General features: G+C 47.7%; 1 protein-coding gene across 1 annotated transcript in view; it reads left to right on the top strand.

Annotated features, from left to right (window-relative positions):
• The first annotated feature begins 4,617 nt into the window (after positions 1 to 4,617).
• The window catches only part of LOC142774890 (uncharacterized), a 46,237-nt gene continuing 30,765 nt past the window's right edge, over positions 4,618 to 20,089 (top strand). Inside the window, exons 1-7 of the mRNA XM_075876036.1 lie at positions 4,618 to 4,937; positions 9,544 to 10,086; positions 11,833 to 11,987; positions 12,782 to 12,947; positions 14,034 to 14,185; positions 15,088 to 15,344; positions 16,480 to 16,791. Of these exons, the coding sequence (XP_075732151.1) occupies positions 9,722 to 10,086; positions 11,833 to 11,987; positions 12,782 to 12,947; positions 14,034 to 14,185; positions 15,088 to 15,344; positions 16,480 to 16,791 (1,407 nt within the window). The 5' untranslated portion in view covers positions 4,618 to 4,937; positions 9,544 to 9,721. The remainder of the gene's footprint in view (positions 4,938 to 9,543; positions 10,087 to 11,832; positions 11,988 to 12,781; positions 12,948 to 14,033; positions 14,186 to 15,087; positions 15,345 to 16,479; positions 16,792 to 20,089) is intronic.

Here is a 20,089-nt window from a genome sequence, read left to right as displayed (position 1 = left end):
TTGGCTGATTTGAACATGGCGCGCAAGGTTGTTACAGAGGTCGCCCCGAGAGGTCGTAACTTGTCCACGCGTGCATAAAAAATTATGGGAGATGATTTAGACTCTAACCAAGAGTTTTGAAGAAGCCCGTCATTCGGAAACCGACTTGGTTCCTTCCTCAGGGGTGACTGCGGAGACTACTTAGCAGCGGCGTCTTCAAAGCACTCGCGGGGCGGATAATGACCCCCCCCCCTTCTCTCTCTCTCTCTCGTTTTGCTGTGGAGCGCAGTCCATGTGTATACACTGCGCCGCGTTGCCCAAGGGGCTGACAGAAATTAGGTGCCTTCTTCCTCTTTCTAGAATCACTCAACAACAACAAACACTGGGGGAAGGGTTCCGAGACAGCGGTTGATGTTATGGGCTGCCCTCTGTATGTGCCACGAATCGAGTAATAACTTTCTCCTCCATTTCGAGCCGAATTGGAGGAGAAGGTTATTACAGCGGTTGATGTTATGGGCTGTCCTCGGTATGTGCCACGACTCCGAACTGGAAGAGAAGGTTATTACAGCGGTTGATGTTATGGGCTGTCCTCGGAATGTGACACAACTCGAGTAATAACCTTCTCCTCCATGCGAGGGAGAAGAGGAAAAAGCGGCTGCTGCGGGACAGACTGGACAGACGTGGCCTAGCGTGCCGTGCGTTTGGTAAGGTTAGGTTAGGCACAAACTGGACAGATATGGCCTAGTATGCCATGCGTTAGGTAAGGTTAGATTGGAGTGCGGGACAGACTGAACAGATGTGGCCTAGTATGCCATGCGTTAGGTAAGGTTAGGTTAGAGTGCGGGACAGACTGGACAGACGTGACCTAGCGTGCGTTAGTTTAGGTTTAAGTTCTCACGGTTGCCAGGAGAAGCATATTAAAAAATTCTCCCGGCAGTTAGTCACGTGGCATATGAGAGCCAATGAAAAGCGACTGCCGGCAGAAATTTTTTGAACCATTGTCCCGGTTGCCGGGAAAATAGACGCAACCATAAAGGAAATACGACTATCTCACTCCTGTGCACTTCGTCCTATCTCAAATAGCTTCACGTAGAAAACAAAGGAGGAACCTATATACTTTAACTTTGAAATACAGGCGCCATTGCGGAACCACATTCACCGGCGGTATAGGACGCACGCGATCTGGCCCTGCAGCCTCCGCTCGAATGCCAAGAAAAAGATGTCGCCGAGAATAGCATGCTGCGCTTAATTCCTGCGGTCAGCCGGTCACTGCCACGGTACCTCTAACGTGCAAAATGTTCAAAAGACCCGACCGAGAGACGAAAAATTAGAACGCGGTTACTCACAAAGGAAGTTCGAAGCCCGTTCGTGATGCAGTTCGCTTTTCGACGTCGCTCTGTAGCGTCCAAGACGCTACTGCGCAGGCGCAGTACCCATGAGGCTCGTGGTGAGAAATGACGGCCTTCATGTATGGCCCACACCCACTTTGTGCGATTGGCCGGGAAACAAAAAACTGGAAGGGATCACATATTATTATCAATTTAATGCAATATAAAATTGATAGAAGAAATGATTTAACTAATTTAGAGATTCGAAATCAAAACCGTCCTGATTCGATTAAGAATCTTTCTGCAGCGAGACTGATAGCTCGATGATAACGACTTAATGAGAAGGCTACCAGATTGATTGATTGATTGATTGATATGTGGAGTTTAACGTCCCAAAACCACCATATGATTCTGAGAGACGCCGTAGTGGAGGGCTCCAGAAATTTCGACCACCTGGGGTTCTTTAACGTGCACCCAAATCTGAGCACACGGGCCTACAAAATTTCCGCCTCCATCGGAAATGCAGCCGCCGTAGCCGGGATTCGAACCCGCGACCTGCGGGTCAGCAGCCGAGTACCTTAGCTACTAGACCACCGCGGCGGGGCGAGAAGGCTACCAGGGAGAGAATATTAGAAATATGGAAATCTAACCTAATTTATTGAAAGCCGCATGAAGAATGTTTTTCCTCCGTAACATGAAGCGATTGCAGGATAAAAAAAATAATGCTTGATTGCTTCGTCGTTGTTACAAAATGAACAAATAGGGGAAGGGGCCAGACCAGCTATAACCATGTGATTATTTAAAAATGCGAACTCGACAGCGTAATTTTGTAAAAATAACTTCACTACGTGATAACCAGAACTTCTTACGCCAAAAGAACCAGAGGTGTCGATATTCGCTTAGGTGAGTGATTAATGTTTTACCAGAGTCTTGTGTTATGGCACGCCTTCGAAATGTGTCGCGTATTATGAGTGCTCTTGTGGGAATAATTGAAAGTATTGGACCACTGACAGCGGCTTTCGCCAGAGTGTCCGCTCTTTCATTCCTTTTTATTCACTTGTGCTCCGTAACACGAGATAAATCTGATTAAAGCTATGAGTGGGGACCAGAAAATGAAACGTCAGTGAAAAATTCTAATCACTATTGGAAGCGAGCGCTGACCACAAAGATAAAGAATGCGTAACTATGGCAACACTTGGAATAGGCGGGCTGAGCTTTCTTAAAGCCATAGCCACCGCCGGAAATTCCGCCGAAAATGCTGGCAAGAAATCGCGAAGTCTTAATGAGAAAGACCAGTTGAAGGTCTCATTCCTCTTAATATTGTGAGGTATCTGTAGTATGATATTTTACTAGTTCAGCTTTAGCTCACGCCCAGAGTGGGGTATAGGTCATGAATTGAACAGTTTATTTACCTTGAAGTGGGGCTTCACAGCCCTGCGTATTTTTTAGGGGTGCATGTTTTCACGGCTTAGCACACCTCGTTTGCAGTGAATTTACCTTTACAAACAGTTTTATGTGCACTAACAGACTCCTATTCGTTCATTTCGAATACAGTTAAATTATTAGGTTATAGAACTTCTCCAAACCGAATGAGACGCTTTGCTATCTCCTAATTAGATACAATCGTTTATGTGGTGTGGCGGCATCCGGAAAGCTAGCATGACATCATATTTGCGCGTAGGGTAAATGCTCCAAAAACAAAATTTCGACCTTCAGAAACGACCGGACCGACACCAATAGGGTCCCGATGACACAACAAAAATCGTCATCTCAACGATAAGGGCCACAGAGGACAACAGATTTATTGCTCGCAAAGAAGTCGACTACGGTCGCTCGCTTGTGTTCCGTAAGCAACGGCCATACTGATTTTTCGCGATTCTTAAGTGCTTCCAGCGCGTGTTCCATCCCCTCATGCGTTTCAGCAAGCTGCCGCAGCAAATCAGAGGCATCAAGCAGATCAAGCAAGATGGTATATCCGCGGGGCGGCAGAAACAATAGGTGTAAACGAGTGCGGCTGCGCGCGCCATCTGAAGCATGCGACAAGAAACGTTTTTCACCGCTAGCGCCATCTGGTAAACGCAAATTAAAAGTATTTTTTTGTGTGTGTGTGTGTGTCGCCGCGTGGTTCAAATTGAACGAAGGTGCTCCGCGGTGTTGCCACCGGCTCGCAATCAACTTTTGGGGCGTTCTTCACAAAACAGACCAAGAACGAGCCATTTTTCATCTCTTTTGTTTTGTTTGTTTTTTTGAAAATAAGATGTGCACGCTATAGACAGCGAAGGCTTGCCGCTCTTCGAGTTTAATTTGGCGCTGATCGTACATTATATGGGCCAACGCTTTGTAACGTGCGCTATAGTCGAAGCATATGCGAAACTGTACCCCTTCGCCCACTTGTCACGAACCACTTTGTGGAGGTGGTATGAAAAAAAAAAAAAACATTAGGTCCGTCGAGGCGTGACCTCTTCATGGAGATGCATGAATTTTGTTTTTTAATGCAACTCACCGCATGGTGTGTCCGAGGACAAGAGCTGATTTCATTTTTTTGTTTTATTTTTTTGAATGTGCGATAATTTTTTTTCTGCATTCGAAACGGGATATTTTTTGGCCACTGTTCTATTCGAGATGAGACTTCGCTATTCGCACACACCTAATATGAAGTAATCGTGTTGCATTGAGGTGTGTTAACTTTTCTGTACTTCCTTCGATCTATCTCTCTCTGCACTCAGGTAGTGCTCTTCCCGCTTGCGCTTGTGACACGTGACTACGCGAAAGCGCCGACGTTTCATCTGTTAGCAGTTTCGTAGCTTGTCTTTCGAGTGGCAAAGAAAAGTCAATGCGCGCGCACGCGTAAAGGCCACCCACGCGCACCAGTCATAACAGTCGCTTCAATAACGCCAGTAACGAAACTCGACCACAAAATCAGATAAACAATCTTGAGGGCACTCGCAAGTGCATTCGCCATCTATGAACAAGAAACGTACTTATTTTTTCATTGTACACAGATGGCACTTACGCCGAAACAGTTCGGAAATTCAACAGCAGGCGGCAGTCATATCTGTTCAAGGCAAAGTATTAGTAAATAATTGCGGCAATTATTTGGGAACTGGAGGAGTATCGAACGTTGGCTCCTAGCACAGCAGTGCTGATAGAAGAACTCTGCGTAGAAGCTTCGGAAAGCTTGCGAGACGAGGACACACACGCCGCGGTGCCGCGATCGGGTTGCCATGGAGACAAGCCACGACACAAAAACTCGGCTGCTTCTCTTCCCTCTCCACCCTCCATCTCCTTTTCTTGCGGTAGTAAGCGAACAACTGCTCGGTTTTTCTTTCCTTTGTCTTACGCCGACCTTGTCAACGTTTCATTCTTTTATTCTTATATATTTTTTTTTCATCTCTCGTCTCTCACGGATAGGTTCTCGTTTCATCCGGTGCTTAAACGTTTCTCGGTCGCCAACGCGCGAGGTTGCCGCCAGAAAAAAAAAAGTGAAGTTGGCGTGCGAACGAGCTTTTTGCGAAAGACGGGGTGGGGGCTCTCCCCAATTCCCCGGAGTTCCTTCCGGATCCCCACGGATCCTGTCTACCGGGCCCGCAAACAGGCACGACGAGAACGACGACAACGGTTTCCAAATCGGTGAGCCGAGACATTCCTTCGCCTCCCCCCGTTCGCGAGGTGTTTCACACGTACAGCCATCTCACTCTGTTCCGGATTCTTCGGGAGTGTGTACTTCCTTGCGGCGGTACAAGCGTACATTTATTTGGAGGCTCGCTTGCTTTGTTACGCACAACATTGATTAGACCTGACTGACAATCATGCCAAGGAAAATCTAAAGGGATGGAGGCGGAAATGCTGTAGGCCCGTGTACTCAGATTTCGGTGCACGTTAAAGAACCCCAGGTGGTCAAAATCTCCGGAGCCCTCCACTACGGCGTCTCTCATAATCATATGGTGGTTTCGGGACGTTAAACCCCACAAATCAATCAATCAAAATCTAAAGGGTGTTATTAGTAGTAAGTGTTACGGAAATGCGAACAAAGAAATCTGGACGAATAGCAAACGTCTTTCTCGAAACTCTTTTCATCCACTTTCCTTTCTTCGCTATTACATTACAATTTCTTTGTGGTAACATCCCCTATATATCCTTGGCATGATTGTCAGGATTAATATCGAATCTTTCAGCCGTACGTGACACAGCTGCTTTCGGCGTTTTATATGGAGAATAGCCGTACACCTCCGTGGAACAGTGGCTATAGGGTGCTCGGCTGTTGACCCGAAGGTCGCCGGTTCGACCCCGACCATGCCAATCACATTTCGATGGAAGCGAAATGGTAGAGGCCATGTGTTCAAAATGGTAGAGGCCATGAGATAAAAAAAAAAAAACTGATGGTCAAAATATCCGGAGCCCTGCACAACGGCGTCCCTCATAATCAAAGCGTGGTTTCGGGACGTAAAAGCCCACATATTACTACTTACTACAACTTACTACAACTTACTACTACTTACTACTACTTACTTCAACTTACTTCAACTTACTACAACTTACTACTACTTACTACAACTTACTGCAAACTACTACTACTTACTACAAACTACTACTACTACTACTACTACTACTTACTACTACTACTACTATAGAAAATGGCTGCGTTGCCTCGAAGCCTTTATTGCAGGAGAGAGTTTTCGTGCTGTATGCGCTGCATGTTTCACGATATTAACGAGAAATAACAGATAATGATAACAAAAAAAGTATGGCGGATCTCCTTAGAAGTAACTATTATTAATGCGAAGAAAAAAATGTGGACGCATTTTCACATTACAGTTGCTTCTAATAATATTCCCTCTACTTTCCTTGGAATCAGTGTCATTTAGTTGTCATTATTATTGTGTCGAACAAATAAAAAACGAACCTTTAAATTAACACTTCTTTTCTTCTGAGTGTTTTGGATTAACAAGCAACAAAAATATATCTAAAGCAATGTAAAAGTAAAGGGAAATGATGTGAAGAAGACGGTTGGTTGACATCTTGAGAGGCAACGTAAAGCTCCAATAAACTAGGACAATAATATAGCATCTCGAGCACAGTCAGGAATTAAAGTACTGGTTATTAGATACAGAAACATTTTCTTTCCGGAAAAAGTTCCGATCTAGTACAGTAGAGGAAAATTATTTGGGAAATGGTTTCTATTACAGCTGTACGCGAGTATACCTTCTTAGAATGGTCATTGAGAAGTCGTGGTCTAATAGTAGTGGCTCTTTATTGTTGGCGCCAAGGTCACGCGATCGAATCCCGGCCGTATGCCAATAGAGGCAGAACGCAAAAGGCAGTCGCACTTAGATTTCGGCCCGCGTTAAAGAATCTCAGTTGGTCGCGATTTTCGGAGCCCTCCTCAACGAGGTTTCACGTATTCACATGGTTGTTGCGAGACGTGTTTGAAATAGCAGTTATTGGACTGAATGATTGAATCTAATAAAACAGCATTTGTTTCGATACTCGAAATTTTGGAACGTTTGCGCACCCAACACAATCTAGGGATGTTGTCATGAACGTTTTTCGTCAAAACGACAAATTTTCAGCTCGAAGTTGTAGCGAGAAACTTTCTTTTCTTAAGGGTTGGCTGGTGCATAAAGTAAACAACTATATTGATGTCACTGGTGTGTTTGTAGAGTGAAAGTATGTATATACGCAAGTAAAATTGAAAATTTCCGGAAGGGTAGAAGGGTGGGGGGGGGGGGGGCGGTGACTACTCGCTTGTCCGCGCGAATAGCTCAAACAGATTTCAGGAGAAACTAGTATAACAAAACAAGCGCGATGGTAAAGAGTAGATGTCAGATCAACCGTTATTTTCGAAAATTCTATTTTAGAATTCCATCCTTCAAAAAGTTCCCTGCATGAAATATTATATAATCAGGTCCGTTGAAACAAAGCTTCGACTATATGAATACGCGAAGAATCGCGTCGAAACGAAATACACCGTGAATTGCTGCATCGTGATAGGACGGAGCGACAGCGTCTCACTATTTGGTTTGGTTTGGGAAAACTTTATCGTGAAAGTCCGAAGACGTGCGCCCACCCCATAGCCCACGGCGGGCCGCTTCCACGATGGGACAGTAAGTCCGAGACCCAGCACCGCACCGTGGGCCCTCTGGACTGCCCAGAGTTGCGATGTTATGTCCGGACTCCATGGAGCGGAGTCCCACTTTCTGGACGATGCTGTATCGGTGCCGAGTACTGAAGGGCACTCCCTGAGCATGTGATGTAAGGTGACTAAACCGCCATATTTTCTACTCGAGTTGATTAAATCGCCCCGCCGTGGTGGTCTAGTGGCCAAGGTACTATAGGCTGCTAACCCGCAGGTCGCGGGATCGAATTCCGGCTGCGGCGGCTGCATTTCCGATGGAGGCGGAAATGTTGTAGGCCCGTGTGCTCGGATTTGGGTGCACTTTTAAAGAACCCCAGGTGGTCGAAATTTCCGGAGCCATCCACTACGGCGTCTCTCATAATCATATGGTGGTTTTGGGACGTTAAACTCCACATACCAATCGATCATCGAGTTGATTAAATAAACCTCAGGGTAAAGCTTGTGGAGAAAGGCAGGGTTAGGGTACGTTTCTGTTTGAAATAATCGCAATGTAAGTGCCTGCACTCTATTTAGCTTCCTACGTGTAGGTGGAAAGATTCTCCTATCCATAGAGTTGTAACACTAACATACGCGCGCGAAAGAAATCGAAGAGAGTTCGAAGCGTCGATGCCAAATTACAGAAACACGTGGTACGATTGCGAGTGTTTGACTTATATTCTCACCATCGGAAACCTTGAGCGCTACAGGTCATTACTCATACCGAAGGCGCCCTTAACACGCAGTAGAAGCGTGCCATATATATATATTTTTTTATCCTCTCTGTCCACACACGGAAGCATATGTTTCCATGGAGACTCTCCGACCACCGTGCCCCTCACAAATGAAAATTCGAGTGTTGTCTTTTTTTTCTACTTCGACTGGCGTCTATCGAACCGACGACAGTCGTGGCCACGAAAGTTGTGCGATGTATAAAGGCCGCATACATACAAAACGCATAAAAAGTGACGCAGTTTGGGGCGGAAAGTCGTTCAACAACAACAACAACAACAACAACAACAACAACAACAACAACAACAACAACAACAACAACAATAATAATAATAATAATAATAATAATAATAATAATAATAATAATAATAACATCTGCGGCACAACGTCCCGAAACCACGCTATACAGAGACGCCGTAGTGGAAGGTTCCGGAAATTTCGACGGTCCCTTGTTTTTTTGACGTGCACTGACATTTTTATTTTATTTTTTTATTTATACAATACTGCAAGCCTTGGGCGGCCCAAGCAGGAGTGGTTTGTTGGTATAACAATGATGAAAAAAACTAGTTATAAACAAGATAAAAAAGAGGGGAAAAAAGAAATACAAATTGAGAGCATCGTACATCGTACAGTACACGGGCTTGTACCATTTCGGATAAATCGAAATGCGACCGCATGGCCGGGATCGAGTGCACCGCAATATTGAGAATTTATAGTAAATTCCAGAAGCAAAAGCCCCAAGTGAGTCAACTTATAGCACTATGCTAAGCTAGCGGTGGTAGAGACCAGGATTTGATACGGAAGGTGAATACCAGTGGTCACACAAAATGGGTGGCACTAGGCGAACACATGACGTATCTCGTCATAGCGGCAGCGACCTACGATCCGGAAGTCAGGTGGCGGAAGTGAGAGGTGACGTTATGGGTAAGAGGAAAGCTTGAGGTGATTCAATAAAAGCGAAGAGCCAAGGCAGATATTTTTTTTTTCAGGGGAGGGGGGGGCTCTCGATTTTATGAGAGGGGAACCCCCTTGAAATAGTTGTATTGCACCCTATATGCTATGGCGAAAAAATATTCGGGGAAAGGAGGCATGGGACTGGGGTGCTATTCTGGACACTGTCTAATTCCGCCATATTGTCAAATTTCGTAATGGCGGTATTTAAGGCCAATAAGAGAGGTTGTAGCAGCTCACTTGGCCAATTAGCATCGATCAATGGTGGAATCTGACAACATGGCGGAATTCGACAAAGTCCAGAATAGCACTCCCGCTGTGCCACCCCCTGGTGGCGCTACTGTTGAGGAACAACCTAATGATAAAGCGTTTCTCTAGAATTTACCATAAATACGCCACTGAGTTTCCTTAAACCATTCTCACTTTTCTTCTTCCTGTCAGGAGCGACGTTCTAGAAGCGTTCTCTGTGAGGAAGGCTTCACGAAGACAGGCGGGGCCGGTGGCAAAACGATGACGTAACAAGCGGGACGCTTACGTAGCAAGCGGGAAGCGATGACGTAGCAAGGCAGTCGTCGCCAGGTGGCATCTCGTACAGAGGCAGGACCTCAGAGGGCGGGCCATGCGTTTCCACGGCGTGCACGGGGCCAACGTGCTCATCGACGAAGGCGGCAAGCGGGCCACCAGGCTGGCCTCGTTCTGCGACGCGGTCACGTTCAGCGCCAAGCCCGTGGCCGTCGGGTCGCGGATCTCGCTCCAGCTGACCTCCAACGAGTCCTGGACTGGAGCGCTGAGGCTGGGGCTGACCACACACGATCCCGCAACGGCTGTCGTCAGTTCGAACGCAACGACCACGACGTCGGGCTCTACGGCAAACGGCGGGGGCGCTGCGATCACGCTGCCACGGTTCAGCTGGCCCGATCTGGCGTCCAGGCAGGGATACTGGATCCGACCACTGCCAGAGCGATGGATCGCTCATTGTACAAAGTGAGCTCTGATGACTATCTATCTATCTATCTATCTATCTATCTATCTATCTATCTATCTATCTATCTATCTATCTATCTATCTATCTATCTATCTATCTATCTATCCATCTGTCCGTCCGTCTGTCCGTCCGTCCGTCCGTCCGTCCGTCTGTCTGTCTGTCCGTCTGTCTGTCTGTCTGTCTATCCGTCTGTCTGTCTGTCCGTCCGTCCGTCTGTCCGTCCGTCTATCTATCTATCTATCTATCTATCTATCTTCATCTATGAAAACAGATATGAAAACAATGTGAATACGGTGCTTCGCTGAACCCAATGATTCTACGTTCTCAAAGATGGAACAAGCCTCGAAAAAGAGAACTCCGCCTGCCAAAACGTCGATTCCAGCAACACCTAGAATTTTTCATCGCATCAAGCTCCCATACTCGCCTGACCTGCGTTCTTTTATTAAAATCGAATACATAGATGCATAGATAGAAAGAAATTACAAGCAGCACAAAAACGAAAGGCGATTACATAACCTGAACCTAAGTATAGAATTAGGGTTTAAAAAAGAGGCAGGAGCTATAGGCCATTTCGTTCACGCATACTTAATTTTTTGTTGTGAAGCCATTGATATGTTCGGGTTTAACGTCCCGAAACTGCCATATGATTAACAGAGACGTCGTAGTGAAGGGCTCCGGAAATTTCGACCACCTGGGGTTCTTCAACGTGCACCCAAATATGAACACGCGGGCATATATTTGTTATGAAGCCCGGCAATGCTATGTGTAAGATAGGATTAGAAAGGGCGGAGGGGGGGTGCGGGGGTCTCTAGGTGACAGCAGCAGACGTGAAGACTATGCGTCCACCAGGCCCTGCTTCGGGACGTACCCGAGATGACCACACACGCCATTGTATACGTCCTCAACTACGCATCATGCTACTGGTCACGGACGCTACTGGTTCTCGCAATAATGGCTGTGTCATAAATTCCACTGCAGAAGATGGAGCCACCAACGCGGCCGCTCACGTCTGCATTTAAAATCAAGCGTCAAAGCCTTCAAACTAGATCACATTCCATAACATAGATTTCAGCTGAAGTTCAATTCATGTCGCGTTCAGCTCAAATAATAGCTTTGAATGAACTTTTGGCAGATAATGCGTGTCCAGAGTGCAACGACGAATATTAACGCGTTTCGTGCGCTGTAAGTAAATAACAATGCAGCGACCCCTACAGGAGGGTTGCAAGTGACGTCATCAGCTTGGGGCGCTAGAGGCGCCCGCCGCCATCTCTGTGGTCCGACATGGCGCAGATGCTCTCTGGTGCGGCGCTTCATCGGTTCTGTCGAAATGGCCAGAGGCGACGAGAGGCTTGTGCACGTGACAATGTGCATGACGCTGTATCTCGTGTACGGATATAATGCGACTGAGTGCCTACGCGGGGACCACCAAGAAGAACGCGCTGCCGTTCTTACGCTGGCGCCATCTCGGGTCCCCGCCCCTTGATCCAAAGTGGAGGCCAATCAGGAAAATGATAATTTTGCGTTATGTGTGCATGACGAAAAATATTTATGGGGGGGGGGGGGGTGCACGGGCCCGGAGTGCTACTTTCTGGCTACGCACCCCCCTCCCCTTCCCGCCCTTCCGTGCAACCATCCTATATCCCCTCTCTTCAATCCCGTAATGCAAGCTCCAAACGAATAAACAAGCAGATAAATTACAATGGGTGTAGAACATCTTCGTAAAATTTCTTTTTTTTTCACCACAGGCTCACTCTCTACGTGAACGCACAGGGTCACTTTCAGCTTTTCGTAGATAGCGACTACAAGGGAGCGCTCTTCTCCGGCCTACCGACTAAGGAGCGGCTCTGGCTCATCGTCGACCTCTACGGCATCACAGTCTCGGCCAAGTTCGTCGCGCCATGTGAGTGAAGGGGCGAATCGCGAGACACCACTGTGACACTTTTTTTAAGAAGTTGTAACACAAACTTTCAATATCTAGGACCAGTCACTCTAAGTAAAAAAAGACAGCTGTTGAGACCACTGAAAAGAGTATTGTGGTGCCTAGAAATGTATCAAACGTATCTTAAATACCACGACGTTAAAAAAAAACACTTCCGGTTTCGATATCGAAGGAGCAGTTCTTCAGCCCTACTCGAGCCATATCTGAGGGGGATATGATGGAGTTGCCGAAACTCGCGACGTACTAACGGCAGGTCCGTCTTACGCTCGTGGGGCACGGAAGCAACGACGATTCAATTATCGTTTGGTATATATCAATAAAGAAGTGGAGGGAAACATACATCCCTACTTCCTCAAGCGCCGTTTATTAGCGCTGAAAGTTTTATATCAAAATGCGATACAAGCTAGCCCACTGAGCTATCCCGTTAGAGTTAAGTATCGTTACGTGACCCCTACAGAGATTTCCACATGTCAGGTTACATGCAAGAGGCAGACTTTGGACACTCAGTGGAACTGTATCGTCTCGTCCGGCCGACGTCCATCGCGGTGGGACAGGCTTGTTCTCGGGGAAGCGAAATTTCGAGTAATTGTGAAATATTTTACGCGTGTTGCCTGACTGGTGCGTCGCGAGAACGTTAACAGCTAGTGCATACCAATGAAGCAAATAGAAAAAAGAAAACGTCCTTTTTACAGTGTCTCGAAGCCGTGTCGGTACACCGTTGAGTGATCGCTGATGTCACGACGCGCTCTCCGCAGGCAGTTCGGCGCCGGTGGAGGTGGTTGCCCGCGGTCCAGACGCAGTGCGCGCGTACAAACAAGCCTGCGCCGAGGGCAGCGTGCCGCTGTACCGGACGCGGCTGTACATCGTCGGCTGTCCCGGCGCCGGAAAGACAAGCCTCAAGAGGGCTTTGCTCAATGCTGGGTAAGACACAGACACGGCGTCAGGACGAATCGAAAACTGAACTGGCGGCTCATAGGTCACCTCCAGCTTATAAGCGTTCCACACGATGCCACTGCATAATGCCCTTGCATGCGTCTGGAGTGGGCCCAAGTGAGAGGGGGGGGGGGGAGGGGCATAAGTCTTGCACTAGGAGAATTCTGGTTTGAGCTATAGTTGGCACTGATTAACAATTGAGGGTATACTTTTGGCGCAATTTGAACGAAAACACATAACCTGTGGACACATTCGGCGCCCATAGAGTTTCCCACAATACTTGCTAGAGGGAACTCTGGCGCTAGTGTCTATGGGAGTTGCAACACACGGCGCTTCAGCGAGCATGGGAATGATGGGTAGTACACACATTTGTCTAATTTTCGTACTTCTGGCCTGCTTCTGGCTCCGTGTGTGTTCAAGTGGCTTGGAGCTGTGTTTTCACGAAAACATAAATTAGCAAATGTTCCCCGTTTGCGCTTCACAACCTTATTCTTTTAAGCTTACTATTTCGAATCGAGTCCTTAAGTTCAAAAGGGTTCGTTTTTTTTTTCTTTCAAAACAAAACCATAACCAGTAACAAACGAAGCCGCAAGTACGATTCGCCGCCCACAAGTACGAAGACTAGGCAAATGTGTGTGCTACACATCATTCCCATGGTCACTGAACGATCGCAGCGCCAGAGTGCCCTCTAGTTATTTTTGAGAAACTCTATGCGGCGCCCGTCCTGTTCTGTGTTATGTGAGCTCGTTCGATTCGCGCCGAAAGTGTGCTCAGTTATGTCTTGCACATCCGTGTGAGACGTGCTAGCCAACTCGTTGTCCGTTAAGCAGTATTGGCTGTTCTAGCCGGTCATGTCATGACAGCGAAACGAACGCTGCGCGCGCAATACGCCCCAACCCCCTCCGGATGCACCCTTCCGTAAAAAAGTTCTACGCACGGCCCTTACCTGCATGTCTGAATGTTGTTCAATGCGGGGTGACGACGGGAAAGAGACTACTTGAGAACGTAGTCATTGCAGGTGTAAAGACAAGGATGCTCAAATGTTCTCACCATTTCTCTTCCGTTGCTGACCAGCAATTCGGAAGTGGCTGGCGGGGAGAGGTCTCCCGTAGACGCCGTCCACTGCTGCCGGACGTCCGAGAAAGGCGACGGAGCACCGTGGACGGCGCTGCCCACAGAGCTACTGACGAGGACACCCGAGGACGTCGACCAAAATTGGGTGGAACGTGAGGGCATGGAATGTTATTTCAGCACGGTTCAGGCCCGTTCACACCTGAGGCTAGCACTGGTCGCGCGAACATGTCTTCAGTCGCAAAGCGACGGTCGCAGGCGGCCACTTTGGTTGTAAAGTGCCTGCTCTGGCTCATCCGGTTGCTTCTCGATTTTAAAGTACCGCGACTACTGCAAGCCCGCGAACTAGTGAGATGCGCTATCTCCAGCTTATTTTACCGGGAAATAGCTACGCGAGCAGACGCGCATTCAATTTGGCGACAATTATGAGTCGCACGCAGGTGTGAGCATCGCTCGTTTTGAGTCACTTTTTGCTCGCGAGTCGCAAACGGTCACGCGACCGGTGTCGGCTGTCCCGGATGTGAACGAGCATTTAATTCACGCTTTTTACTTAACTATCGACGGGTTTCGTATGGGAGATGTACGGAGCAGGAGACGTCAACGTTCGGCGAACGCGTGGCAAACCGTGTTTTACAACGGGGCAGTGAAGCTTTTCATTGGTCAGTCCGGCATATAAAAGTAACTGCCGAGCCTTACTAAGATCCTCTTGTCAGTTTAGGCTATCGGCTATCAAAGCACGCAGAGAGAAACTATCTAGCTGATCAGAATCATCTTAATTAGGTTTACACTAACACCGTACTAGTTATGTCTGTTACAAATTATGGCGGTATTATACGCCTGCTAATTAAGGTTATGCTAATTAAGACACACAAACACTTACCTAATTATTACATCTTGTTAAGACCATGGCAATTAACAACATCACATAAGGCCATTCTAATTAAAATTTCGAAAATAATACAAGTCAGCCGCAAACTCCACTGTCAATGCAGCCTTGCATCAATAGTAAAAGCTGCGCACATCCCCCCACCCACCCCTTCCTATTTTTTTCCCGCAGCGGACGTGGGTCACATTAGCGACGCCGAGTACCACCAGGCCGTGGCGCTGAACGTGGTGCGCGAGATGACGTTGCAGCAGCGCAAGCGTCAGCACCAAGAAGACCGGCGGCGACTGCTGGGCTCCACCAGGAGCTCGGTCAAAGGTCAGGGAGTGCTGCGGCACCGCCACAACCACGCGCGGCACGCCGGAGTCACCGACGGGTCAGCCGGCGGAGCGGGACAACACGGCGTCATGACACGATCGACTTCGGTCAAGGCGAGTATACCGCGCATCCCCTGCAGGCGCGAATCGCGGTGGACTGCCTCCAAATGTGTTAAATTCTCAAAGTACAGCTCCGGGACACTCGATCTTACATTAAAAATAAGATAAAGTAATACACAGTTTTGTGTGAGTTTCAGATAGTCCTAATCAGCGTATAATTAAATAGTAATATTGAACTCCGTATTGCACTTAATTTACATAAAGAGACCTTAAACGAAGGCCGTGAATGTACGCGCCATTACTCTTTTTGTATTTCGAGCATCTATGTATTTCAATCATTCTTTATATGTTTCTCCTGAAACGCGACACGTGCAACGAGCCATTGGACATAGCAGCGTTCCGGCTGTGGCGGCTGCATTTCCGATGGAGGCGGAAATGTTGTAGGCCCGTGTACTCAGATTTGGGTGCACGTTAAAGAACCCCAGGTGGTCAAAATTTCCGGAGCCCTCCACTACGGCGTCTCTCATAATCAAATGGTGGTTTTGGGACGTTAAACCCCACATGTCAATCAATGGACATAGCAGCGTTCTCACAAAACTGATCAGCTACAGTCACACGCAGCAAATTTTGGCTAAGTCAACAAGCTGACTATGCGGGGGGGGGGGGGGGGGGGGGGTTTCTTTTCCTATATACGATGCATTTTGCTCTTTCTTGGCCATTTACTTGTTAGGGATGGTAGATTAAAAATTTTAATCAATGAAGTATTAATAGTTCATCAATTTAGACTTTAATCAATGCATTGTTTTCGACGTGTTTAATCAATTGAAATTTTGATGGGTGCCTTAAAAACGGTATTATTTGTTTGAAAAGCATCCTCTGTGTGTGATCTGAAGTCTTTTTCAGACGCGCTAGAGATGACATGCGCACATGTTTCCTTTTTTGCGAGTTCAATACAAGCGGATTCGACGTGCCCTTTTTTGCGAGTTCAATACAAGCGGATTCGACTAATACGAAGTCCTTCTGAAAGCTCGCACTTTGAAACCATTTGATGCTCCCCAAAGTACGTACGCCCTTTTATAGACGAACCACGAGCAATGAACTTGGACTATATTTTGCTTTGGTGAGGGCGACACCATTCAGACGTACCTTAGTCTTGTAAACGTCACTCAATACAGAGTCATGACTACCGCAACAGTCACGATGGCGCAACTGCCAATCGCAGTCGACGCACGCGAAGGACGCGTCCATGCCGTCCAGCTGGGAAGGCATGCCCCAGGACCTTCCGGTCGAGGTGGTGGCGCTGGTCGAACGACTGCTCAAGGAAGCCGAAAGCAAGCAGGACCTTGACGCCCGGGAGACCGAGAAAGGACCTCGGATGACGTCATCGTCTTCTGGAGGCGGCAACGCTGGAGCATCCGTCACAGCGCAGGCAACCAGCAGTCAGGTGACCTTCATGATATGGGACTTCGACGGCCTGCCGAGGCACTTCATTACCCACCAGGTTAGTGAAAAAGAGTGGCCTTCTGTCTGTAAGGCTCACTCTACGTGTAGTAGCTCTAGTCTTGCATATCGGGTGCGAACACTAGACCGCGACTACAAGACCTGCTAAACCACAAAACAGAGCTCACTTGGATATCAGTTAGAACTCATCGAGATATCAATGACGTATAGTCAGCATGCTTAACCCTGTGATGTCCACAATCAGTTATGCCTCCACAAAAATTGCGAAAAAACACTGTTTTCATTCTTCTTGTGCAGTTCATGTTAAGAAAAGTATGAATAAAATTTTGTTTGGGGCATAACTTAATTAGTATTAATTGGAAATATACTATCACCTATCAGATAACATGTAAATCACTGTACCTCCTTCATAACATGTGAAATCTGCAACAACCGCTAATTGTGACACCTATGGTAGTTTTTAGTATATTCATTGAGGTATTACATTCGATGTATCAATATGATACAGTGGGCAATAAAGGGTTAAATCCACAGTTGACTCAGCGTCAAAAAAAAAAAACAACGTGACACACGAAAAAGCTGTACATTCCCGCTGTATCAACAGACAGCCTTGAACACATTTATGACCCGTTCCAAAACTTGCGGGCTTACGCTTTGAACTTCGACCAAACGTAATGACATATCGCTGATATATTCAAGTTTTCTCGGATGTAGTGGTCTCTAAACTTTTGACGCTGACCATACGTCATTATCTGACGAAACAGCGAATTTTTTTTCACCGATTGTCAAATACCATTTTTTGTTTGTTTTTTGAGCGAAGTAACGGGAAACTATACTCGCGAGACCGCTCTGGTACAGCGCGGACAGTGACAAAAGTTTCAGCGAACGCGTAACACGCCGTGTTTGCTGCATCAGAGCCGAATCACATTAGCGAAGCCATCGCAAGGACCACGAGGTCTTGCGGCACAGCTCTGTGTCGTGGGCACGGGCCCATAGCTGAGCATTTTTGCAGTCATCGCCAACGGGGCACTTCCTTAATGTTGTATTCCTGATAATGGGCCACTCACATTAATGTTATTTACCTACAACATCTGGAAATGTTGCCCCTTCATATAAAAGTTCGTATAGAAGTTCATATATAGGTATATATAATTCTATATGAAGATGTTGTGTTCCAGGTTTCGGTTTCGGAATGACATGTGAGGATGCCAGGGGGCGCCGCTCTGGCATCCAGGATTTCAAGGTGACTGTAAATAAAATCAGTGTGTGTTGGGTAACCGTGGAGTGCGGTTGTTGCTCTTTTCTTCGGCGCTTCACGCCAACCCGCGTGTTCGGGCTGGTCGGCGTCCCCGCCGGTCGCGTACGTCTCCGTTGGCCGTCTTCTTCTTCCGCTTCGTCCCCCAACACAGCAGAAGGGGCAATACACTCCTACTCGGCCGACCCGGTATGTGTACGAGGAGAAAGAAGAGTACTCTCGCTTCGGCTAGTGCACGTGACGCGCCGTTCTCCGCAAGTCGCACGACTCGCCGGAACCAGATGCACCGTCGCCAGCCGTGGCACCGAAAACAGCAGTTCTTCGAAGGCCAGGACAGCCTCGAGTACGTTCTGCTGTTGTCCGGCGTGCTCAGCTTCCAGTTCGCTCTGGCCCTGTTGTCCTACATCGCCGAGCGCTACCACGCCATGCCCCAAGACGAACCCCGCACGAGCCTGACGGACCGGTCCTTCCACCAGGGACGGAGATCTCTGGTCAAGCGCGAGTCCCTCAGACCTCTCGTTCACGGCGAGTCCTTCGCGCGGGGCCTTGACGACGTGCGCGAGCGGGCGGCCTACATCTACGACATGCTCCCGCAGGGCTTCCGCAACTCTGCGTTCGCGCTGAAGCTTCGCGGGATAACCGAGTGCGGTCGTCCGGGTAAGGCGTGTGTCGGTCTGGACGCCGGTCTACCGCATCGGCTTATCGAGAGCGCGGACCTGGCGGAGTTTGCCGAGTGGAAGAAGCAGGCCTGCTCTTTCGCGGAGGCGAGTGGCGAGAACGGAACGCCGAAGAGAGCGGGACCATTCACAGCGGCAACGCCGACTTACCGACGAGCACCTAAGCTGGACTGCCAGGGTTGGGGAAACTGGACCAATGAAGGCTAGCGAGGGGTTCGCGGGGATGGACTGCGAAGTGGAGGGTGGGTGTATGTTTCCCATAGACTTGACTGTTATAACGTTTTGTATCATTTATTGTACTGTTATTGTATCCAGTCTACTGAACAAGTCATTGAAAATAGACGACACTTCGAAGATTAAACATCAAAAACGACGCTCGCCTTTGGTGGTAATGACACATCGGGTTAGGTTAAGCAATCTGAAATGCCGGGACTAGATTCAACAACGGGAATAATGACACCTAGGGCGCGCATTACAAAAATGACACGTGCGTCACGAACGTCGCAATAATACGGTTACGTATTACGATCTAACCCATTCTGTGCACTGTTCACAAACCGCCGCATCTCAACGAACGTGGACTGGGTGGACCTAAACCAGTGATGAACAACACATGGGGACTCGTGAAGGAAGCATGTCATGCAACAGCACTTGCGAAATGGCTGAGCATACAAATGCCCCCCCCCCTTCAAATTATCATCAGACAAAGCTAGTCTTCCTAATCTAGATAATGCTTTGGACAGCCAGAAGGGGACACACGTGACGGATAATAACAGCAGCGTACTCGTTTTAGAACGACTTTTACACAAAATACGAGTAACGCGCATTGAACGCACATTTCAGAGGCCCCATTGGAGTGTTTACACTAAGAGACCTGTTTGTGTATATCCCTTCCTAAATGTAACCCTCCACCCAATTACGCTCAATAAACTGAACTGAACGACATGTCTCTCAGATTTGTCAAGTGTGAACAATTTTCAACCAACCACGTCGGCCTGCGAAGCCTTGACAAATGTGCCAGACGGAATTTACTGCGAAAACTGAAAAATAGTTGGGCACGATCTTAACCCAAGATATTTGACGAATGTCTGCGCTTTCTGCAGAACTCAATTTATCGGCGCGCACACTGAGAAGCATTCAATACTTTGGCAACCATGCGTTCATGAAAAACAAGGACATCTGACTTCGCAGTTCTTACCTTTGAGTGTACATTGCTACACGCTTCCCATACTATTTATTTAGACTTAACGTCGAATGCACGTTCACGTACGCCTAAAAGCGGCAGTGCATTAGGCCGCTTTTAAGCACGATGCCCTGCGCGCCACTTGATGGCGACCAAAATTAGCAAGCGAAAGCTAACGACATTGACCGATTCATTTGTGGAGTTTAACGTCCCAAAACTACGA

Source organism: Rhipicephalus microplus, chromosome 10 (assembly GCF_043290135.1).
Source record: "Rhipicephalus microplus isolate Deutch F79 chromosome 10, USDA_Rmic, whole genome shotgun sequence".
Classification (NCBI taxonomy): domain Eukaryota; kingdom Metazoa; phylum Arthropoda; class Arachnida; order Ixodida; family Ixodidae; genus Rhipicephalus; species Rhipicephalus microplus.
The sequence above is the reverse complement of the archived record's forward strand: the minus strand, read 5'-3'. Positions and strand labels throughout refer to the sequence as shown.